The sequence below is a fragment of the Lissotriton helveticus genome, chromosome 9, assembly GCF_964261635.1.
Source record: "Lissotriton helveticus chromosome 9, aLisHel1.1, whole genome shotgun sequence".
Classification (NCBI taxonomy): domain Eukaryota; kingdom Metazoa; phylum Chordata; class Amphibia; order Caudata; family Salamandridae; genus Lissotriton; species Lissotriton helveticus.
In genome coordinates this window covers 51,652,935-51,678,147 of record NC_136070.1, presented here as the reverse complement: position 1 = coordinate 51,678,147, position 25,213 = coordinate 51,652,935, and the positions used below count along the sequence as shown (strand labels likewise).

The following is a 25,213-nucleotide window of genomic DNA, read 5'->3' as shown; positions in this document are numbered from 1 at the left end:
CTGTATTTGTGTTTGTCTGCTCATGTATATTTTTTAGTGGGGTTTGCTGTATTTGTGTTTGTCTGCTCATGTATATTTTTTAGTGGGGTTTGCTGTATTTGTGTTTGTCTGCTCATGTATATTTTTTAGTGGGGCTTGCTGTATTTGTGTTTGTCTGCTCATGTATATTTTTTAGTGGGGCAGGGTGAGCTACTTTGGAGTGTGCCTTTCAGCACTCACTTTGGTCAACGTGTATCATAGTATGCTTCAGTTCCTTGCTTATTTTGTGAATTATATTTTGGGAACTATAGTTATGTCAGTCGATATTTTAAGTGTGATATTCTAGTATCATGCCGGCATGATGGGTAGGGTTGTTGCCCGTCTTTTCTGTGGCCTTTCTCTAAAAACTAAGGCCACAGTTGGAGAGGTTGATGCGCGCGAGAGTGCCGGGGTGGTGGGAAACAAGGACAGGGCGGTGTATTGTTGGTTTAGGAAATACCACAAGGGCAGTGTGTTAGCAGAAGCCTAGAGAAAAGAGAACACATTTTGCTGGAGCTGAACTCCCAAGGCGGGCAAATACCAGATTCACAGCCTGCCAGTGTGCTCTTGCATTTGTTGTGGTGTTGTGCAGACTTGGGTGTTGACTTTCTTTGGGTTTATCTCTTTCTGTTTAGTCCGTCTACTTTGATATGTTCATAACCTTGCCTTAATTTGGAATGCTGATTAAAAACAGAAGATCCCTTCCAGTATTGGTGTTTCCCACTGACGGGGTAATTGTTTTTTGCTGTGTTAGTAATTACATTTTTTAATTTGTGTGCATGTTTTTTTGTGTGTGTATTTTTTTCATTCTATTAGCTTACACATTTGTGCAGCGTTTTTGGGCGTGCGTGCGCTGAAATCCAGGCAGGGCAGAAAAGCAGGCCTGCAAGTCAGAGCTTGCAGAGCCCTGGGTGGCTGGAGGGAACATTATTTTGTTAGTCATTGGAAACCCTCTGACTTGGCAGGTCCAAGGTGCCGTGGTGGCAGGTGGTTTAACTTTGCATGCGTCAGTGTGTTTCAAAACTTTGATTTAAATACTCCGCACAAATGGCCTATTCATTGGTTTAGAAAAAATTAATATATACATATATGCGTGTGACATGTCCCAGAAGTGTCAGAAATTCTTACTGTTACTCCAGCGTAGCAGGAGAGCGAAGTTGGAGGAGAGAGCGCGTAGCCTATATGTGTTTTTTTTAAATATTCAGAACATTCAACCTCTTTCCTGAATACTAGCTCAGGGTTAAAGACATTCCTTTGGGAGTGCGTGGTCCTTCCTCGTATGCCTGGATTTAGATTAAAATTGTCACACCACAGAAATTAAAACCATATATCATTCTGCCTGAGGAAGGGTAGAGTTGCTGAATTTTTGTAGAGTCCATTTATAGAAAACAGATAATCAATAAACATGTTCAAGATTCTAATTCTGTAAGAAAGTAACGAGTGGAAGAGGGGCTTCTAATAGACACCCATATCCCAAATGGTATGAATACAGAAGAAGAAATCAGTTTTTCAGAAATAATGTGTTTCATGAGCGAAATTTCTTAATAAAAGACTTGGAGATGGTGAGCGAGGAGCAATGTTCAGAGGAGGGAGGGACTTAATGGTCACATTAAAATCATATTTTTTGTTTCGCACAAAATTTAGTGAATGTGTTAAGCAACTACCTGCCAGAAGTGGTGAAGGCCAAAACTGTAAACAATTTATAAAACAGAAAGAGACAGACTTACAAAATATAAGTGAAAAAGCATGATTCAATCCAAAGGCCACATAGCTTCTGAAAGTCAATTTTAGGACGGCAATAGACCGACATGATGGACTTATAAGTTCCTTTCTGCTGTGATATTCTGGGTCCCTGTGGTGCTTAACACAGTGTTGAGTTATGTGTGAGGAATAAAGGAAGGCATAGTAGTTTAAAACCTCACCTTGTCTCCAAGCCAAATAAGTCAAGCTAAATTTGATTTTTGGTACGCCCCATTTGCCTATTGAGAGTTACTTTAGATATATATGTGCTGCCGCAGTTCCCCGGCAGTGTTTAGGATGTTTTATACTGTAATACCGTCGAACGGCTGCCTTCCAGGGCATTAACAGTGAAATATTACCAGCGAGATCGAGCCGTTACGGATATTGCTGTAATACCTGAGGTCAAACGCTGAGGGTGTCGTTGTATAATCAAGAAGCGGTTCCAGTCCCGCGAGCCACATTTGGCTGCGAATGCCCAAAAAAATAGAAACCAATGGCTGCTTCCTTTATTTACGTACTCTAATTTTTTCATGCGGGAAATGATGGTCGATAACGAGAGATGGCGCGCGGGGAATTATACCCAAACTGCTGTTTCCGAGTGACGGCACCAACATCTGGTGGCAGACACTAAAAAATACAACTTGCATGTTCAGTTTGAGTGTCAGAAGTCTCAGGCAGTAGTTAGGTGTATGCCTATGTCCTTTGGGGATGGTGGCAACCCACTGAAAAAAAATGGAATGGAATAGGGGAGTGCTGGTCTTAGTCAAGAGGCCTATAGGTGTGTAACCGCAGCATATGTTGTGCATCTGATCTTTAAAGTGTAGGGTTGCAGGAAGTGTTCTGGGTGCTTGACTGTGAGGAGTGTTGGGCTGCAGGTAGAATGTTGTGTTGTGTCAATGTTGGGCTGAAAGGATATTACGTAATTTAATCTGGTGAATGGTGAGCTGTAAGGGGGTGTTGTGCAGTGTGAACAATAGACAATGTTGGTTTGCCTGGGGAAGTCTTGCTGTAGGTAGGCATTTTGTTGTGTGACTCATGGGGAATATGGGGTTGTGGTGAGATGTCGAAGCATCATTAACCATGTTAGGCTGCTAGATGTTGTTGTGTAGTGTGAAAAGTCATGGGAAGTTTAGTGCTTTTATTGGATACATCTGTATCCAAATAGAGATTCATTGAATTGAATTACACCCAAGCCTTCTGAGACTTAAACATTGTCATGTGCACTTTTTTCAATGCAATTGTCGCAAACCTCATTAGACCCATTTCACGCTAAGTTGTGTGGTTCATTTGCCGCTATTAATAGCCCCTAAAACAATCAAAGTGTCTTTTAATTGTTTCATGTCAATCCATATTTACGTATTCAAAATAACACATCTAGCAACCCATCACTAAGATGCTCATGGACAGGACTATTTGGCAGGGTAGTGTTTGTGTCATTGTCTGCTAGTGGTTTGGGGATATTGGGGTAGATTTGGTCACAAACCACCTAGCAGGTGAGCATTGGCCCTCTGAGCAGGAGCCGAGTCATCCCCAAAGGAGCTGTCAGAGGCTTGAAGCGTGATTCTATTGGATTCAAGGCCGCTGAGGTAGACACAAGGCAGCCAGAATGGGATATTTTTGGGTCACTAAAAAGAGTTTTTAGGGGTCACCCATGAGAAGAGGTGTGAGTTGACTTAGAAAGTGGTTCTGAGTGGACCAACTTCCCTCTGGAGGGGTGAAGTGCTTTGGACTAGGGTAGGATTGAATTGCTACAGCCTCGTCTCATTAGCGTGCTCCTTGGGAGCGTATCCGCAGTTGTAGAAAGAACAAATAACTGTGGACGGCGAATACTTTTGGGGAAGATGTAGACAGGCATCACTCTTGGAGGTGAAGGTTACAATCTCAAAGAGTGACACTGATATGTGCTGAGTGCTTCGAGAAGGGCTGAGACCCTGATTTTCCTACCCCGTAAAAAGATATATGGGTCTTATATGTGTAAGCCGATCACTTTAAAGTGTTCGAACCTCATAACGGAGAATCAGATTTTGGAGACCACAAATTCATCGGTGGCATCCCTTGGCTCTAGGAAGTCAAAGGTAGATAATACTTCATCATGTACATAATACCTCCTAAATGGCAAAAAATTAGGATTTTTTTTCTCAGAAGGCGTTGTAAGTTCTTCCGCATCTCTGGAACCAGTGCCGATCAAGATCGGCCACCAAGATCTCCTTTTTATAAAACAAGGAATCATCAGCGTTGAGGCACTCACGGAGGTGTGGTACCAGGAAATTATTTATCAGAATATCATATGAGATAAATAAAGTCTACAAAAATATCGCCCTATTGGAGTTTATAATTGAAAATCCACGCCCAACAGGTCAATATTGATTACAGTCAAAATGTCTCTGTTCGATATTCTGACGTAGCGTCATGGAGGCAGCTAGACGTCTTGGAGGTGATCAAGGGACCAATGGGCAGATTTAAACGCCCCTTGCGCCACTTTTGCGTCACTTTTCCCATGTTAAAAATGACGCAAAAGTGTTGCAAGGGCCTTGTAAATAAGCCCCCAAGTGTTTTGTGAATCTCTTCCCACCTCTTTAACCTTTTTTGGTTCCCGCTATTGAATTTCTACTTTTCACTTGTCTCTTCTTTTTGTTTTTCACTTTTTTGTACGCTCATCTTCTTTCCTTCGTCTTATTTTCTCTATTTCTATCTTATTTTGTTATTCATAGTTTGCACATATGCTTTTCTTCTTTTCTTTTCCTTTCACTTCTATCTTCTTTACTCGCTGCTCCCTTGTTTCTTCTTTACAGTTCTTTACAGTTCTCTACTGTTACCTTATTTTTGTGATCTCTCTGTCCTAGCCTTGTTTTCTTAGTTATGTCAACATCTCTTTATTCGGTTGCAGAGACCATAAAAGTTTTAAAAGCAGCATTACAGATTAATATTTTCTTAGTCACTCTTTGTTGTTTGTACTTTTCTTCTTTAGTCTTATCTTTGTTCCTTTTTTCTCTTCATGTCTTCTCTTCTTTTCTTTTTCATCTTCTTGATGTCCGTACACACACATTATTTCCCAATTCCCTCTTTGTCATCTGTGCATCTTTTCTTCTCTTTTCTCATCTTTACTCTTGTTGTCTTTCCCTTTGCTTATTTTCTTCTTTTTTTTTTTTTTTTTTAATCCTCTTGGTATTCTCATATTAACTATTATCATTTACCTTTGTTCTTTTTTTCTCATCTTTGCCATGATTTTCCTTCATTTTTTTTTTATTTTGTCACCTATTCCTTCTTTTTCACCCCTTATTTTCTTCTTCTACTGTTTTCTCTTCTCTTTTCTTATCACTCCCAGAAGGCCACAGCGTTATTCATCCCCTAGTGGGAGGGGGTTGGAGGGGGAGCATAGACCAGAAAGTAGTATAACTCTGCTTCCTTTAAAAACTTTTCCTCCAGGATGAGTTTGGTTAGGGGGTTATGAACCCACCTCCCACCCTAATAAATAACAACGCTTAACAATGGAGGCTGGTGTGTGTAACCCACGCGGCTATTAAATTTTACTGCGGTGGCTCTGAATCATTTTTGTGACGTGACCCTACTCACCCCGGCAGCCCCCCCTGACAAAAATGGCCACTGACCCCGCTAAAGAAAGCCTGTTAAACTAATATACAAGTGCAGCACATAACGTTTCTGATGGTTGATACACTGAATATGTTTGCCAGCATATTCTTCTTAAACATTTCAGTGACCCGGTGCTGACCTCAACGAGTCCTGGCCTGCACTTGATACCCAATGGCTGGCAGCCTTCTAAGTTGCTCCTGATGTTTTAAAGGGAACATAGAGGAAGTTATGGCCTGGGATAGGATTGGCATTTGACCAATCACATTGCAGAAGCTTAAAAATCACGTACAGAAATGGAGTCTAACAAAAATATAAGGCAATTGGCAACTTGCAATGCAAAACAACTCTGTTGTGCATTTTACAGTTTCTGCGGACATTGAAGTGTAGTGAAATGCGTTCCTCTATGGCAGACCTTAAAAAGTCTTTATTTATTTGTTATATAAATCTTTAACTGTCTATAGACTATTTTAAATGCAGAGATTTGAGCATGACACTGGTAAAGGGAAATTGCAAAGCTCGACGTCTCCTCAAATTGGACATTATCAAATACCCATGACAACCGTGAGTTGTGTATATTTGCGCATTTGGGGTGATTCTCAAAACCCCACTGCGGTGATGATAGGTTTGCAGGCGCACCGCAGTAAGCTAGGCCGTGGCATGGTAGAAACTCCACAGGAATGTGCAAAACACACAGGTTATCACCTATAGTGCACCTAATCCGTAGACGAGAATGGTTGTTGATTTTGTGATTGGGAAATTCCTGTGAAGATCATTTTTTTGCAGACTTACATTTGAATTTCACGTATAAAAAGCATTGTAAATTGAGTCCAGCGAACTCAGATAGGTATACCCCTTTTTCAGGGATATGGGAAGGTGTTTAATGCAATTAACTGCCTCATTTTTAGTGCACAAGGAATCTGATAGCGGGCACAAATGGTGTTTGCCCCTGATTTCAGATATTGCGTTTTATGAAAATGCCAGGCTTCTGGGGTCTCCTCAGCACATATTTTTCTAAGATTACCCTGGAGATGTGTGTGTCGGGAAACCAGGTCAACACAAGGAAAATGTGCAGGATTTTAGTGCAGGGAAACTGATTCTGCATGTTATCCCTCATTCCGATGCAAAGAATTGGGGAGTAAAATTTCTCTGGGAATAAAAATACCATAACAGTAGGAGAGTTATTGTGGATCTTACACGGTCTGAGTGGGGAAAATATACTTTTTAATATTAAAAAGGCAAACACGTGCACAATAAATGGAGCACCCATTGAATGACGTCACAATAGTTCTCAAAACCAGCAGACATGATCAAACAAAGGAACATTCTAGACTGTCTGCTGCTGGGCATTGTTGCAAAGCAGGACAAGGTCAATAGAGTAGTTTTTTTTTCTCTGTACCGAGTGGCCCCTTTAAAAAGTAGCAAAGGTATCTTTGCGTCACCTCTGCCCTTGAGGGAATCTGGACAAACTTTGAAGTGATCCAGACAGAGGTACATGGTAAGAAACAGAAGGGCCTGGGAGTAGTTTTTTCCTGATACATTACATGACAGTGACTCTCCAGCAATGTCAAGTGTGCATGCCTGGGTAGTGGAAACACGTCCATTTTGTTTAATGAACTTTCAGCAGAGGAAGTCGGGGTTCTCAAAAATGGAGAGGCGGCCACTTTTGACATGTGGTCAAGTGCGATGTTTGCAACACGAGAGACCGAAATGCAAACGACGCTGAACAGAGCAACCTTACACCGGCGCAAGGCAGCCGAGGGCACAGGCCGGGCTCTGTTCACGAGGCCGGTGCAGGCTGACTTGAAATAACTTCCTCTCTGAAGAGCTCTGAGCGCTGTCTCCCACTCTGGGAGAAGACACGTCTTGCTTGCTGAGGTTCTCGGAACAATATTAAACTATTGTAGAGTGACGAAAGCTTCAGGCCAGGAAACTAGCTCTGCTGTCCAAGCCTTTTGAATAGTCATTATTTTGTTTTATTTGACATTGGGAGCTGACCGCTGTTTGCTGCTGGCCCAGTGGTCTGACCGAAAATGCCTCTGCCTGCCGCCAGTAGACGTGATTCAGGCAGGCTTTACCTCATGGTAATGTTTGCTCCTTTGTTTTACTGGGCCACATGTATCATGCCCAAATGCGTTCGCAAACGCCGAAATTCGCATTTCGCAAAATGGTATGTATCACACATCTGCATGCAAAATAAGGAATCGCAAAATTTGCGATTCCTTATTTTGCGATTGCATTTAAGGAATCCCACATTTTGCAAAAAAAAAATTGCTAAATGGCCTTAAGGAATCGTAAATTACCACCAACTAGAAAGTGGTAAATTGCGAATTCCTTGAAAAATGCACATGTATGTGCGCCACATGTGCACCCAGGCATATTTCAGGGGTGCAACAGGGTGTCCACCCTTGAAATTATTCTCAATTTGCGATTAGCAAATTGCGAATCGCAAATTGAGAATAACTTCTCATTCATTCCTATGGGCCTCCTGGCCCATAGAAATGAATGGGAAAGTATTCCTTAATTGCGAATTTGCAATTTGCAAATTCGCAATTAAGGAATATCAAGAAATCGCTAAAAAATTGCAATTTTCTTGATACATACCAATTAGCGATTCTGAAATAGCGATTTCTTAAAAATCGCTATTACAGAATCGCTAATTGGTACCTTGTACATATGGCCCACTGTGTCTACAAGTATGGCTACTGGAATTATGCGATTCTGCTGCCCCTGCTTTTTTTTGCATTTGTAAGGATTTGCCACATAATCCTTGTCACACAATCCATCATCTGCTGCATAATTTGCAGATTTTAACAAAAAAAATGTTTCTAGCAGTAACGGATCAAAAGTTACTTAAAAAGTGACCCTCTGCTTTCACTTTCATTGGGAGACACTTTGCAAAGATGAACTGGTCATCTTTCAGTTGCTTACTTATGTATTTGGACATTAAACTTGTGCTAATGAGGTGAAATATTTGCCCACACATTATTACTATGTGCAAAAATGACAAAAGAATGAAGTAATACTATCAAAAAAGTTTGCTTTATGCCACATAATTTGGCTTTTCTTGCCACATAATTTAGTCAACCCTGCAGCAACATATTGTGCTCCCCTGCCACATAATTGCAGTGTCCCTGAAGTCTTTAAGGCCCTTTCACCCGTGTATCTCTGTCTGTGTGCTGCTACAGTCCCGGGTCCCTCTTGGCACTGTGAGTCACGACACAGTTGTTGGAAGTTTACAACAGCGAGAAGCCCTCTGGTGAGACTATTTAGCAACAGAGCGAAAGAGTGTAAAAGATAACGATTAAGAAAACTTAAAATAGGAGAACGTGGATCTCAGACAAATAAAATATGATCTGAATTGGCTTCGCCGTTTGTGACGTCAAGGGAAGCACATTGTGATGTAATCAGGAAGCCAGGTATAGTGGGTGTAAAAATAGCCGTGACTCAAAAGAAAATGACCTGATCTTCATTGCACATATATGCTTGGAGCTTTTAGGGGGTGTCTGCTTATTAGATAACATATCGATCTTTAAGGCATTGTGGGGCGAGCTACGTCACCCTGAGAGATCCGTGAACTTAAAGCTATGCACATACATGTTTCCAGGACTGCGTTCATTTGTGAAATCTATTAATAAGGTCATGAAACCCTCACTGGAAGATCCAATGGGATTTTAAAAGTGGATACAAAGATTTGCTACCTAAAGATCGGTTGTTTGTAGTTCTACGTGTTTGACGTCATAGAGCTCTTTTAGAATGTTACCAGGACTTCTTGGAACGGCAAGAGCCCCTGCTGTGATGTCATTGTGTAATGTTATTGGACCTGTGTCGGCTGGTATTGTGAAGTTGTGCGTTGCCATTTAGGCCTTCTGTCGCAGCGTGCCGCCTCGTCGTGCCATTCAGACCTATTGTGCCTGTTTTAATTGCACTGAGCCCTGTCATGATAGCAGTGAGGCCGCTTGTGATGTCATCAGACATTTGTGGGTTAAAATCCTTGACGTCATTTAGCTACTTCAGGCTGCTGTGAGATGATCTCTTCCCTGTTGTGGCATCAATGACATATTGACGTGTCTTTGCGCCGGTCTTGTGTTATCAATGAATGCCATTGTGATGACCTTCAGTTGTATTATGACGTCATTGCACACAATTGAAATGCAAACGTATCATGTGTCGATGTAGTTGATGCCTATTGTGATGTCATTGGGTTCTTTCAGGATGATGGTCAATTACCCCTTTGTGGGGCATTGAAGCCTGTTGTTAATGGAGAATACTGTGACGTCATTGATGCTTGCTTAGACATCACTCAGTCATACTATGATGTCACTCTGCTTCTTTGCAGTATCATGAGATCCTCTTGATGATGTCCCTTTTGTAATTAACTTGATCCTTTAAGGATTGGTCCCTGTGAGCCCCGTTCTTCTCTCGCTCGTCCCTATTGTGGTGATATTGAGTTATATTTTGTATGTGATGACCACCTTGTAAGGTCAGTCAGCTTCTTGAGGATGTTAGTGATGCCCTGAAGCCATGTGTGATGTCACAGACGCCCTTTTTTACGTCATTGACCCAGATTATTATGTCATTTAAACTTGCCTGAGGGGATTAAACGCACAAGTGACCTTGTCGCCCTCATGTTTAATGTAATTGAGCTGTTTGTTGATTCTTGTTTGAGAACTCTTTAGTGATGTCATCGAGGCCTGTTGTGATGTCACTGAAGACCTTTTAAGAAGTCATAAAGCCCCACTGTGACCTCATTGGGTCCTGCTGGGATGTCGTTGAGCCCTTCTGTTAAATAGGAGAATTAGCCTCTACGTATGAATCAGTAAAAAAGGTTCACCAGCCCTGGGTCCGGTGCCGCTACACTATCGATACAGTATCCCTGTCTATCGATAACTATGCCCCAGCTTCTATGCAGTTCCTTTGAGGCTTGTTGTTCTGCCCAGAGGCTTCTTGTCCTGTTATTGACCCTATTGGCTTTTTTTGTGACGAGTGATGTTGTGTTGATTTAGGGTCCTATTAAGATTACATTGAGCCTTCATGCGATATCATTTAGGGCTTTTGTAACACAATATGACACCTGGATATTTTGTGACCCTGCCTGGACTCTTCCTACCACAAAATTCCTGGCTTGGGTCCTGGTCAGATAGACACATGCCACCTTTGTGCACCCTATGCATTGGGAGAGGGCCCTCGAGCCTGCCCACCAGGCCGCAGTTTCATCTCTGCAGCAGATAACTGACAGCACCAGTGAATCCTTGGGGGGAACACTCAGTATAACCCCTTAATAGAAGCCAACAGCGCTGCCAAAGCTGCTATTTTTATCTCGACGATTATGTTATAGAGCCTTCCAACTCTTGCAAAGCCTCAGAAAATGCAAATATCTGTGCATGCAGCTGTGCGGCACGGAACGGGTTAACCCTCGATGCCATTCGCACAATGGAAGCCAAGAGCCCTATATGGGAACCTGTGTAGGATGCATTGTGCAGATACCGGTTTAATATATTAGCCCCTCTGCAATAATTCCACCTCCCTACAGCTCCCGCTCAGATGTACCGAAATGGCCAGAAAATGCTTACTACCGCGCCCGCGCCAGGAGACACGCGGCGTCGATGCAAGAGCAGCGCGTCTGATTCGCTTCATATGCCCAGAGACTCCAGCCCTCTCTCTGCTCTTTTCGAGATTTAGCAAAATTCAATGATGGTGCTAAATCAATTTTTTCTCAACTTTCCAGGGAGCAAGCACTGGAAACATTGCGATTTCCAGGGAAGGCCGCGTGTGTAAATGAGAAACTGCGGCAGGCGTTGGAGCGATCTCTAGTGGCCCGGATACCGCAACCTTTTTGCCATATTGTCTCCTGCTTTTATATTAATTACAGCTTGCATTATCAGCTGTGTAGCCCAGCAAAACAGGGCCCTGGGAGACCCCGGCACTTGTATCTACTTCCCATCGACTGCTGGCTCGTCTCTTCTGCTGGTAACTGCGCTTTAACGCAATTAGGGAGCCGCAAACAGGGCCCTTCTCCGACTCCCAGTCATGTCAACTCCTGGGAAGAGGAGAACAGGGCTTGGAAATCAGCCAGTGGTGTCAATTCCAACATTAGGGGGTCAAAGCTGGATGTGGGTGTGACATGCACACATACATGCTGTGTTGTGTCGTCAAGGCATCAGAGGGGGTACGCAACAGTGCATAACATATCCTGCCCTTTCACAAACTTGTGGCACGCGACTGGTTATAGGAGAGGGACCCACAGAGGAGAAATGCCCCTTACACAAATTGTATCCACTTTCCAAGAATTAACCTGTTTTTGAGAAACAATTGTCAGGCTGTAGTTACTAACAACAAGAAATAAAACAATCTTCGCATTAAAAAAACATGATATTATTTACATCAGCCTCTAATAACCTATACAGAACGCTAGGCATTTAGACCACCGGACTATCGTTTTTGCCAGAGTCATGGTTGACCACCTAGCCGGCCCATTCCAGCCGCAGCTCATTGAACTGTGGCCCCTTCCACTACTTCCCGGGGTCCCTGCAGCATTTTACTGAGGATGAACGTAGCTGCTCCCCAATAAAAAGGGAGCCTGGGCCAACTAATAAGTTGAGGCCCCCAAAACACCAAGGCAGAGCCAACCCTGATGGCATTAGGAGATGGGCCATGGCAACTGGGCCACACCATTATCTCCTGGCACAAGCCCAGTCTTTCCAGCTCTCCATGGACGTGCTGTGGCGTACCAGTGAAGGGCTTGGGGCAATCGTTGACGCCCGGACACATGGGCCCCCTTGATCACTGCAGTACCACCCCATGGTTGAGGTAGAGTTTGAGATGAATCTCGAATAGGCCTGACTTTTTTTGATTGTCTGATTCCATGATGTGCACTTGCCTTGTGGCCAACCACGAGTCTAGCCCGTCACAAGCTCAAATGGTTAACTGGCCGGGTCATAGCCGACGTAGGACACGGTTACACTGCATCACTGCAGTGCCATATAGTTTTACTCCTATAGGGCCACAATCCTCTCCAGTCCTTATGCCAACAAAGGTTCTGGATTAGCATCCTTCGGTGTAGATCAATGAGCTGGGTTTTCTGGATGAACAGATTTACTTTGGGCTTTCCAGAGCGTACTGTCCCTTCGTGCCCACCCCTCTCCCCGCCATCCCTGCCCCCTCATGGGTTGCACAAGGTGAAGTGACCTCCTGTGATGATGAGGCTCTGACCTTTCTGCATCCTGGTAGTGTTCTCTTCGAGGGCGTATGGAGGTCGGAGATCGAAGGAGGCCACCTTTAGGGCTTGACTTTAGTTTGGCACTGTGAAGAGACATGAGAGGTGTAGGATAAGGAGGCCCTCGGGATGACGGTGAATACCACTACTCTTCTCATTTTATCACTCACTCAGTGAGTTTGGGGGGAAAAGTTTCATGGGGGGGGGGGTCACGCTGCTGGCTCCAAGCGCATGCTGAGCGTGACTCGCTCTAGGGATAGTGCAGGTAGGGAGTTTAACTGGGTTCAGGCGGGCAACTAGAGCCAAATTTCGGGGGGGGGGGGCTGAAAAAGATTTTGGGTGGCTAATTCTTCCAGCCGTAACCAGAGTGGGTGTAAGAAGGGGTGAAAACATAATAAAAGCCCAATTTACAAGTAAATGGCCTTTAACAGACGTGTGAAGTACTCGGGTGCGGCTGCAATTAGACGTCGCCAGCCCGCGAAGCTGTGTCAGCCCGGGCTGACACACACGACGGGGGGGGGGGGGGCTGAAGCCCCGTGAGCCCAATGGGTGTTGCGCGCCTGACTGGGTTGGTACACCTGTCAAACAATAATGCAGGTGTCCTAAGGCGAGCTCAGGGAGGACAGAAACCTCCTGTGGAGCAGAAAGGCAAAAACTTGCTTGATCTCAATTTTCATTATGAATACAGACCATGAAAGCTAGACCTCATGATCCTTTTGACTTTTTTTGTTGTAAGCAGGAGGTGTCAGAGGTTACCACAGGGATAACTGGCTTGCGGCAGCAAAGTGTTCACAGCTCAGCACCCCCCCCCTCGCTCCAGAGGTTTTGACTCAAACATGTCCTCTCCCTTCCCAACCACTGGTACGGGCAAGGCGAAGCTTCTTCAGACTCCGATGCCTCAGACTGGTTCCGGGCTTGTGGTAGTCTACCAGCCCAGACTGCGGAAAAGACCTGCGGCGGAGCCTACTCACAAAACATACGGTTCTCCTTCAGACACTTCAAAACACGGCTGCCTGTTTAGTGACAGGCAACTTCGAGCTGTCCACTAAATGATGACGTCTCAAGAAAACAAGTCCTATAGTTGTCGGCTTCTCTCCGATGAATCCGTCTGGCTCCCTCCTGTCCTGGGTAACTTTCAGATCTCAAGTCTGTTGTCCCACATAAATGTGCCTGATAATCTTGTTGCTTTGAGTGAGACAAGTTGAGTGCAGTGTAACCACATACTGTGTCCTTTGACAGCCTGAGAAGTTTCTCAAGTTTAAATGCTGAGTTCTGATAAGGAGTTTTTGGTTCCACACTGAGGTCTGGTGTGGTCAAGAGTCAGGCTTCTGATTGGTAAGCCAGGCCGGAGAGAAATGTCAGTAGGGAAAATACACCTAGTTACTTTTGCATGGCAAATGTGTGCCAATGTTTGATCGAAAACAGCATCGGCGACTGACCCAGTGAACTGTGTATCTAAGGGAATGTCAGAAGGGGTGACCATACACATGTGACTTCAGGGCACATCTTCTGCTCATTATCACCCGGTTGTAGAAATAATGTTTGTGCCAGTCAACCCTGAGCCTAAATGATTCCAGTCCTGAAGAAAGAGGATAAGCCGCTCTCTAGTTACTCTCAAAGTTGGTAGACCTGAGATGGGGCTCAAGGAGGTAACTCAATTTGCCAAGGATCACACAGTTTATCAAATGGGTGTTGGAATTGAAACTCAGGTCATGTGGTCTCTTTGCAAGGGGATTCACCATTTAGATGTTGGAAACCATCATCTGATCTACTATCTTCTCCCTGCCCGGCCAGGTGTGTTGCCTACATAGCAAGCATCCAGTTTACTTCACCTGCCGGACGAGGTCAACCTCAGTCTTGGGCACCTTTCCCTGTGGTTTGGGGGGCTGTGACCACTGCTGTTTTTTTTTGCCTTATTCGTTACATTCTAGGCTGTTGAAAAATACCTCAATCTACATTTGTTTGGATATCCCCATGTCTGGAAGAAGCAAAAAGTACCGGGTGGAAAGAGGATCCTGACAGTGCACATGACGGTGAACTGTTATGTGTCTTGCCTTTAAGTACTTTTTCATGTGCCATTTCCATGTCTTGCCTTTCAGTACATCCATGCCGCCTCATGGGAACCTGGCACGCGGTACAGCTGCAGTCTAGGCCTGGGCGGTAAATTCCGTTCCGCTCGCGGAATTTGGGTAATTTCGCGTTCCGCGCAGAAAGCGGAATTGCCAAAAATTCCGCGATCGCGCTTTCAAAATGCAGGTTCGCGAAATATTTTTCCCCGAGCACGCAAACAGAGTTCGCAAACAGGAAAAAAGCATTGCGAACGGGCGGAACAAGCAATTCCGCGTGTTCGCTGAACTTTTTGCGTGCTCACGGAGATTTTTTACCATTTCGCAGAGCTTTGCGTAGCGCGACTACGTGAATTCCGCCCACCTCTACTGCAGTCCTCTTGTGAGTTTGTGTGCCTCAAACTGGGTGCTGTTTGTTTCTCCATATGTAACCACCCCTTAAACCGGGACCTGTTATCTATGCGTTGACATCCAGCCAAGAACTTCCGGGTCAGTTCTCAGAAATCAGGCAGCCTCAAGGAGTCACCTCTACTGCCCGCGATACCCCATTGGAAAGGTTCATGCATGTCCTGTTAATACTGCTCCAGGGTGCCTAATCGCTTGCTCACTGCCTAGTGTAGCGCAGCGAGCAAAAAAACAATGGACTGGAATGCTGCCCAGAATAATTACCAGTGGCTGAAATGAATTCGAACATGCCACACTTCGCTTGATGTTTTTTTCTCTATTTGAGACCGATTGTTTCGCTTGGAGCTGTGCACATTTCTTCTGGTAGGTTTGTTTCTAACACAATAGAAAATTGCTCCAAAGCGTTTTGAAAACTTAGAAAAGTTGTTTGCCCGGTTGCCTCACCTGTGCATCCGCCCTCTCCCTCCCCTGCTCCTTGATTCTTAAAATAGGGCGTCAGTTTGAAGCAAGAATGTAAGCTTCTGAGAAATGTACCTATCAGTAGTACTCAGTTACGCACAGCCTAAAAACTAGTCCCTACCTTATTGTCCGCCCAACTGATATCTTTCTAGCAGTTTCATATTCAGGGGAGGGTACCAGAGGTGGTGAGTGAGGGACCACGGATGCTCGGAGAGACCATGCTTGGAGAAAAGCAGCTGGAAGTAGGCAGGTTCCTAGGAGCAAGTAACTCCCTAGCATTGTACACACGAGACAGAAATAGTGACTATCACACCTATATTTTGTTTCTCACAATGGTACATGGAAAGGTACCGGCATGGCGGCCGAGGGGTTTCCCCTAAAATCGACCATTGAGCCGGGCATTCCCTGGAGGCTTTAATCCGCCATGATGGAAGTGTCACAGCAAAATCTTTTGGGCCCAGAAACTGTGGAAAGTGGTACAAAAGGGGGTGGTGATGGACGGAGCATCTGAACCAATCAAACACTCACATCCAGTCAACAGATCTGTGTTTAATCCATCACCGTTCTTTAGCCCACTCTGCCACCCCAGTTCAGACATGGCCATATGCAAATCAGTCCGACCCTGTGCCTCATGGGAACAGTCCAGCCCGAACTGCCAAGCCATGCCTTCCCTGGACTGGAAACAAGCTTCCGATGACCGGTTTCTGGCATTTCAGCCGTCTTCAACCCGGCTTGCTTGAATCCAGTGGCAAAGTGAGCAAGGGACTCGCGTCTGAGCAGAAACTGTGGAAAGCAGAGGTGAGGGACTCTTCCGTGGGGTGTCACAACTCTCCCCGTGGCCAGTTCAGTTTATTTGTGTCCCTCCATAAGGCCCCCGACAGCCCCTTCTGTCCTTTGACGCAGCGTGATCCCCACAAAGCACTCAGTATTTGAAAATCAAAACAGCCTGTGTGTAAAAAGAGAAGCCTGGCCTACACGAGGCGGGTCAGGCGGGCCTCGTCGGCGGGGACTCGAGTGTTTACACCGGCGGGAAGCTCTCTCAGTGAACCCTTCCCGAATCAAACTCTTTCTAAACACAAAAGCGGCCCTGAGTTGCTGATGTCTTTTTGATAACAGCTGCCTTCAGATGTACACTCGAGTGTAACTCATTCATTCCTGTAATTTTCACATGTGCGCTGAGGTAAAGCGGGCTGGCGGCCATTAAAGGGCCAGGCGGCCATTGAAGGGCTTGCAATGCATTGTGATTAGCCCCCCCTTGCTTTGCGCCCTACAACATTTGTGTATGCTGCCATGTTGTAGGTCCCCCCCTCTTGTGAATGGCGAGGTGCTGGCGTCTCTTGTTGGCGCGTTAAGCCCATGCCAAGCCATTGTCCGGCTCCCTTTGCGCGCGGCTCTTCAGGCCCTCCATCTGACGGCCATCCGGCAAACAGCTGACGCTCAAGAGCGACTGTCGCTGTTTGCCTTCAATCCTGAGCCCTTCAAGTGGGTCCCTAAGTTGGGTATAAAAGGGGGCTGCTCGCGCAGAGGGCTCCACCATAAGCCGCTGCGCCTCGTATAGTTCGCTTGGCCAACGCAGGATTTTGTTGCCCTGTATCTGCCACTTGCCGCCAATCTGCCTGCGGAACCAACTTACCATCCTCGCGTGCTTGCGTTTGACGCCTTGCGCCCAAGTTACGGTCTGGCTTGAATTTTCCGTGAAATGGTAATATAAGTGTTTTTGAATGTACTTTTTCATGGTGATTGTTTATCCTGTGTAGGCTGTCCCTTCGCTTGTGCAAATTTGGAAGGGGTGCAGGGCAGGCGTCTTTCTCCCATTGTCCTGTTTCTACTTTGGGTGTTATTTCTTTTTATTTATTTAGAAATGTTATCCCCTTGCGTGCTTCTGTCGGCAACGGCCGGCGCACGCACTACCTCTGTAGTGCTGCACACGTCCGTTAGCCGCCGCGGCCCCGCCCACTCCGGTAAACTGCCGCACCGCGACGGAATTGCCGCCGCGGTTAAGCGGTTATAAAGCACCTGTTCTCATTTTACAATAACTTTGAAGCAATGTTGTAGAACTCGTCGCCACTACCCTTCCTTTCGGACGACAATAGATTTCTAGCATCCGGAACGGCCATCAGGAGACTTGTCTTTGAAGCTCTACCTTTGTCTAAACCAGGCTTCTCCAACGAGTAGCCTGTGAGCTACTGGTAACTCTATAGCTACTAGTAAGTAGAGGATGTGACATAGTGGCCAGAGCTGCCAAAATTGGAACTGGGAAACCAGGTTTGAGTCTTGGCATTAGCTTCGGATCCTGTGATTCTGGGCTAATCACTTAATCTCCCTGTGCCTACCAAAAATGAATGTGTCCTTGTGTAATGTAATGGGTGCTCATGTAAAACGTGCCAGTACCATCGGGTCCAGTTTGCGCTGTATAAAACTGAAGAAAAAAAAAGCTCCTCTCTGTGCAGCTCAGTCTATTAAATTTGAAGCTTTTGCTTGATTTAATTATCAGGTATATACACAATTTGAAAAATGTGTATTTTTGTTGGAACTGCTAAGCTGATATTTGGAGAAAAATGGTTGAATTTCCAAAATATATTTAAAGCTTATATTTGAATGAACCAAATGATGCATTGGGGAGGTTTATTACAGATGTTTTCACCCTGCTGCCACGGGCATAGCAGCTAGGGCTGTTGTGTTACCCATGATGCAACATTCTAAATTGATAAACCATTTTTTTACATTCTTGCTGAAGCACCACAGTCATCCCCTGTGGTAATCTCGCACACTGGGTGGTCACTAATGTAATCTTGTCTGATGTGGGCTCTATTACAAACCTGATAATATTTGCTGGTAGCGCGGGATGATTTTTATTGAACATAAGTTCCTATTACGGAAAAGGTTGGAGATCCCACGTGTTGACAAATCTAGTGTCTGGTACTCTATCAAAAATCTTCGTGATTTAGTGCAGTCTTGCTTCCCCTTCCTAAATGTGTGCGGCAACATGTCTGAGGCTTCATGCTGATACATATGTGCTCACACCGGGCTCCTGGTAGCGGTGTGCCTTTGTTTTTATGTGGTCGAAGCTTTGCCAAGTTCCAGATTTTCAAGCTTGGCAAAGTTTCCTGGTTTAAATTAGTGCATGAGAATTTTTTTTCTGCAGATTGAATGCTAATTCTCATTTCATTGTAAGATAATTTTTACTCTCTTCAAACCCAGTCAAGATGGAATCTTTATAAAAACTTTATCTGTGGTAGTTAACGTTTGTACAATTTTTCTCTGCACAATTGCAAGTGAGTTAAGAAAATGTCTCTCCAGCTTTACCCTTTTCAGTTTAATTGTTGGATAAGTAATGATTTTAACACAAGTGTGGGAAAGTGTAAAACTTTCATAGAAACTTTGTGAAGGTTGTGAGAAAAAAACTTTGCAAAACTTTAGAATGAAGTCAAGGTGTTTTCAATGTGTGTTCCCTCTTCGCTGTTTGCGGCATTGTCTCTTTGTTGTACGTTTTAGGGCTGTTCGTAAGACAGGTTTAGTTACTATGCTTTGAGTGCATTACTGGGTGTGAGATGTGCACGCCCAGCGCCTTCGACTGTCTTCATGTGTTCTCGTCGGCCATTCCTACCAGAGGGAATTCCATTCAGGGCCAGTCCAAAGGGCGCTGATAACGCTTTCCCTGTACAGTGGGTACAGGGTAAGAACAGGGGTTTGGAGGTGAAGAGGGTACCCCCAGCATGACAGCAGTCAGCAGCATTCACCGCTTCTCGCCTCGGACTTTTCTGATGTTCCCAAAAAGAGGCCGCAAATTCCAAGGAGCCCAGAACTCCATAAATTCCCAAAAGCTGCTGCTCGCTCCATCCTGGAAAACTTCGCGCGCCAAGTTTCGTCAAACTTCCTGGGCACGATTTACAACTGCTTTCGTTTTAATGGGGGGTGGGGGGGGGGGAGGGTTACGGCTATTTAATAATATAAAAAGTCGCCCATTAAACTTCACAGGGTGCTTAATTTCCATTAACGAACTGTGAAATATTTCCCGAGGTTCATTCCGCCGCCTCCTGCTTGCGCGCTCACACGTCTGCAATCCCCGCGCCGCGCAAAGGGTTAATGTGCTCCAGTTATGGCACAAAGGCTCCTTCCCCCTCTTCATTATGCTGCTAATTTACAAGCCTGCGATGGCCGAAGGAGTCTTATAATTAACTTCTAAACAGTTCATCAGGGGATTTTCAGAAGACAGCTTTGCTTTCATTTACAGACGCCCGCCCTCTCTCACCTACATGCATGCGCACACACACACACACATATATATATATATGTGTATATGTATATGTGTATATGTATATGTGTATATGTATATGTGTATATGTATATGTGTATATGTATATGTATATGTGTGTGTGTGTATGTGTGTGTGTGTGTGTATGTATATGTGTGTGTGTGTGTATGTATGTGTGTATATGTATGTGTGTGTGTATGTATGTATGTGTATGTATGTGTGTATATATATGTATGTGTGTGTGTATATATGTATGTGTGTGTATATGTATATGTGTGTGTATATATATGTATATGTGTGTGTATATATGTGTGTGTATATATGTGTATGTGTGTATATGTATGTGTGTGTATATATATGTATGTGTGTGTATATATGTATGTATATATAATTAAATACGAACAAAATAAATATACATATCTATATAAATATATACATATATATATATATATATATATATATATATATATTTATATACATACACATATATTCACATGCATATTCACATACTAATATACTAATATACACACACATATACACTAATATGGACACAAACACATACATACACATGCATATAACCCCTTCGCTGCGGGGGGTAATTCCCCCGCTGTGCGGGGGGCGCGCACAGCGCCCCCATGCTCATGACGAGCTCAGCTCATCATGAGGCACGGCGCTCCTGTGCTCATGTCGAGCTGAGCTCGTCACAGCTGCACCCGTTCCCATGGAACGCTCAGCACAGCAGGGGAATTATCCCCGCGCGTGAGCGTTCCACGGCTCATGACGAGCTGAGCTCGTCATGAGCACCGGAGCACCGGTCATGACGACCTCAGCTCGTCATGAGCATGGAAGGTGATAAAGGTGCACATTTATAAGCACGTACATATATCTACATACATATATTATTCAGCCACATACACACACACTCAGTAAAATCTTGCCTTCGTGTTGTAGGACTATGATGTTCCACAGCTTAGCATAGCGCAGAGACGCCATGGGCTTGGAGCTTCAAGGCTCACGGCTGAAGAATGAATGCTATGTTGTGTGTTTCTTCTACAGCGCTGCATATTGCTTTTCTACGGGATAGAGTGCAATAATCTTGTCAGAATTTCCTACAAAAGTATTCCCTATTGGAGGAAATATGCACAATCTAAATCCAAAGTGACAATACATTTAAAAACGATATTTAGGACACAACATTAACGTCAGACATAGAGCTGCCTTCAGCTTTTTGGCATTGTCAATGTTCACGGAATTGATATACATCAAGTATGCAGCAGATATCACAAGTGGAAATGTTTATTGATGCTAAAACAGCAGGCCTTTTTATTATGCAACTCTGAAGTCCTTCTTAAGTTGGCCTCAGAAGGATGAAAGGTAGAGCCTGCCCTATAGGGAATCTGTACCCTGTAAGGTGCATAAAGGCCAAGGCAGCTGGGACTCACCAGTGCTTAATTTTAGCCAGTGGTTTCCAGTGCTGGGCACCAGCACTTAATTCTCTTCCACAGCACTAATAACAGTCCACCACATGGGGGCGCTATCTCTCTAATTTTGAGAAAAGTACACCAACAGTGTTTAATAATAATTCAATATACTTAAAATATGAATAATACCTGCTGTTCATGCCATTCTTACAGCTCTGGGGCCTGGAAGAGTCTAAATTGTCACACTTGTGGGAGTTCAGTGGGTAATTGTGTTGGTGCTGTCACTGGCAGCACTGCCAGGGGCGATGGGTGGTACAGGCTTCAGTGGCCCCTGAGAAGGGCCCTCAGACTTTTTTTTTTTTTTTTACAAATGAAGTACTGAGTTCAGCCCAAAGAGATGTTGTTCTGCTCGCGAGACCTGCATTGACAGATGTAGGCGGCTGCCTCATTATGCCCCATAGTGGGTGGGTGCCACTTCAACACACATACAAATCTCCCTATGCCATTTTATGTCACAATAGCCAGAGTAGTGACTACACTGAGGCCACCCACCTCTACCCCACCATCAACAAATGTCCAAAGCAGGGTAAGGTGCAGAAGTGGAGATTTTGTTGTTCCACAAGCCATGCTGTACCTTTTCTATAGCGCATAGATTTACAGCACTTGATGCACACACCTGAAGCAACCAATGTGCCTGGCCATGGTTTTACCCCCAGCACTTACTCACTAGCCCCTTACCGCTCTGTGCCTGCTTTGTACTCTGCTTCTTGAAGCAGGTTATGCCCACCTGTGCCAGGACACTGTTTCTGCACTAGCTCCTGGGACTCTGGGGGATCCCCTGGGTGGGGCACTTATAGGTTATGAGCACCTAGCACATAAAAAAGACTATAAGATACCAATGTTTCAGCCCTGCATACCCCTGTGTTTGTGAGACGGGTGCCAGTCGGGGCTGTGACGTACCCGTGATAAAATAGACCTCTAAGCTAGTGCAAATAAAACCATATTGTACTAGTTCGAGGCATTGGTTTCCAAAACGCAGCATGTTAGTCTGGGATCAGTGGTCATTCTGCTTAAGCAGTTGTACCTGCCATTGGTTTTCATTGCTTTGTGATCACAGCTGCCCCTTCAGAGCATTTTTCAAATGTCAAACTTCTTACATAGTTTAATACTAGGGCTAATGTGCTGTGATAGGGAAGCTGATGCACCTGGGGACAGAGGTGTGTGCCCTTTATTCCAGAATTGGTCACTTTGTGGAATCAGGAAGAGAATGCTGGTTTGATTCTTAGCCCCTGGCATCCATGTTGTCCCTGCAGATGACCCATCCTAGGGTGGGCATTGCAGGAGCGGGTCACTTGTGGATGGCTATAAGACCTCAGCTTTACTCAAAAAATGGGCGCTGGAGATGGTACTGTGTTAGACATCTGCCTCTCTCCTCTTGCGGTCTCCAGTGGGTGGCGGACAGATTATTTGCACTTGTCAATGTTGGCTTTCATGTTAGTTTTTCGTGGGATCACCTAGAACCTCTTTCTTTTGCTGAGTAGGGGGATCCTGATTTTCCTGTCTCTCTCTCGCCTGGCGATTCCTCATCCTCCCCCCAGTAAACCTTGTTCCAGACCTTCTTTCTGTACCCACCTCATAACCTCATGCCCTCTACTTTTCTGCCTTTCTACTAGTCTTGATTGTTTTTTTCTTTCATCTTCTTTCCCCATGTTTCCACCACTTCCTTTCACCCCTTCATTCATCTCCTGACACCTCCCATTATGTGTTGCGCCCGTCTTTTGTTTACATGCTGGCACACTCGTCCCCTGGATTCAAAAATGATGTCCCTTGAATTTTGGGGTTTGGTGGTCATCAACTTGTGTTGTAGTCAAATTGATTTTCCTCAAAAATCAAACTTCTTAAGGAATCACCAGCTTGATACTGTCTACGTAGGCTTTTCATGAAGAGCGCATGCTCCAGATGGGGCAGGTGTAGGGCAGGAAGTGGATGAAATGGGCGTGAAAATAGGCAACACACACAAGATGATGGACGGAATGTTGCACAATGGCAAAACATTCACCCCCAGTCACAGATCTGGGTTTAATCCATCGTTATTTTGCTCACCAAGCCACCCCAGTTCAGACATGGCCATATGCAAATCAGTCTTGACCCTGTGCCTCATGGGAACAGTCCAGCCTGAACTGCCAAGCCATGTCTTCCCTGGACCGGAATCAAGCATCCTAGGACCGGTTTCTGGCTATCATCCGTCTTCAGCCAGAATAGCTTGACTCCAGTGGCTTAGTGAGCACGGGACCCACGTCTGGGCATACCCTTCCCACATAGGGTGAACAGAAAATAGGCAACAACATGGTGATAGCTGCAGGTGCAGTGTTATTCATCAATTGGGGGCAAATCTCTCTCTGTCTTCGATTCTGCAGTAAATCCCTCAACAAATGAACGCTGGAGGTCTGCAGCGTGAATTTTTAGACTAAATGTATCTTTTCTGCAGATCAACCAATTTCACTAATTCTTTTCTTCTCTCCCCTTTCCCCCCAAATCCTTCTCCTAATGTTCCACCTGGATCCTTACCCTTGCCTGGGAACATTTGCCATGGAAACCATCCTTTTGTGTTTTGGCTCCCAGAATCCTTCGTCCTGGCGGGATCACGACGACGCAACGTCCACGCATTCGGCGGGTACACCGGGCCCCTCCAGCGGGGGTCACGCGTCCCAGAGCGGCGACAACAGCAGTGAACAAGGTAAGCAGAGCTGAATCTACTCTTCCTAAGCGAAGCCGGCATAAGTGGTGCAACCGCTGTTTCCGCGATATCTGTACATCTGCCACCGAGTAAACATGGAGTGCAGGCTTGGAGTGTAATCAGCTGGGGCCTAGGGAGACAGCCTTCCCCTAACATGTATTTTTTATTTCACAGTCAAATATCTAATCTTAAACAAGCGCTGGAATAACAATGGGTTGGCGATGCCAATTCCTTGACAAATTGGGTTATCTGCAGTTTATTTTTGTGTACTGTAAGTAAACAGAGCGGCAGACTCCTTTCTGGCTGCGATGGAGTAATTTGTAATAGAGCGTAAACAGGGGAATTTAGCTTGTAACATCATCAGCTCCTACAGTGAGTGGCAAAGCTGTTGATCGCATGGCAGAGTGTTAAATGAGTTTTGACGCATAGGATTAGCCAATTGTGAAACTTTTCTGTATGTAGCGTTGGGCCAACAGGCATCACGAGTCGAATTATCGTTGCTGGTTGAGGATATCGCAAGGGCGGGAATGAATGTTCGGACTCTTTTAAAAATGGAAGGGGGTGCGTGGCCACCCACTGACACAGTTGTTCAACTCTTACAAGCAGGTTGTGTTTCCATGACACTTTCTTCAAGTATGCACACTTTAATTCATCTGTCGTCAGTGCCTCAACCTTTCAACCTTCATAAGAAAAGGATAGCTCCATGACCCACACGCCTGCAAGTGATGTAACTTGTTACTGCCTTGTCTCTACTACCTTGCCTCTACTACCTTGCCTCTACTACCTTGCCTCACTACCTTGCATCTACTACCTTGTTACTACTTTTCTTCTACTATCTTCCCTCCACTACTATGCATTTACTGCCGTGCATCTACTACCTTGTCTCTACTTCGTTGCCTCAGTACTGTGCCTCACTACCTTCCATCTACTACCTTTCATCTACTACCTTGTCTCTACTACCTTGCCTCAGTACCTTTCCTCACTACCTTGCATCTACTACCTTGTTACTACTTTTCTTCTACTATCTTCCTTCCACTACCATGCATCTACTACCTTGCATTTACTGCCTTGCATCTACTATCTTGTCTCTACTCCCTTGCCTCACTACCTTGCATCTACTACCTTGCATCTACTACCTTGCATCTACTACCTTGCATCTACTACCTTGCATCTACTACCTTGTCTCTACTACCTTGCCTCAGTACCTTTCCTCACTACCTTGCATCTACTACCTTGTTACTACTTTTCTTCTACTACCTTCCCTCCACTACCATGCATTTACTACCTTGCATTTACTGCCTTGCATCT

General features: G+C 44.9%; 1 protein-coding gene across 8 annotated transcripts in view; it reads left to right on the top strand.

Moving 5' to 3' along the window:
- The window catches only part of MEIS2 (Meis homeobox 2), a 318,037-nt gene that overhangs the window by 14,792 nt on the left and 278,032 nt on the right, over positions 1-25,213 (top strand). For all 8 annotated transcript variants that reach the window (XM_078659438.1, XM_078659433.1, XM_078659437.1 and 5 more), the window contains exon 7: positions 23,791-23,905. In XM_078659438.1, coding sequence (XP_078515564.1) covers positions 23,791-23,905 — 115 coding nt within the window. The remainder of the gene's footprint in view (positions 1-23,790; positions 23,906-25,213) is intronic.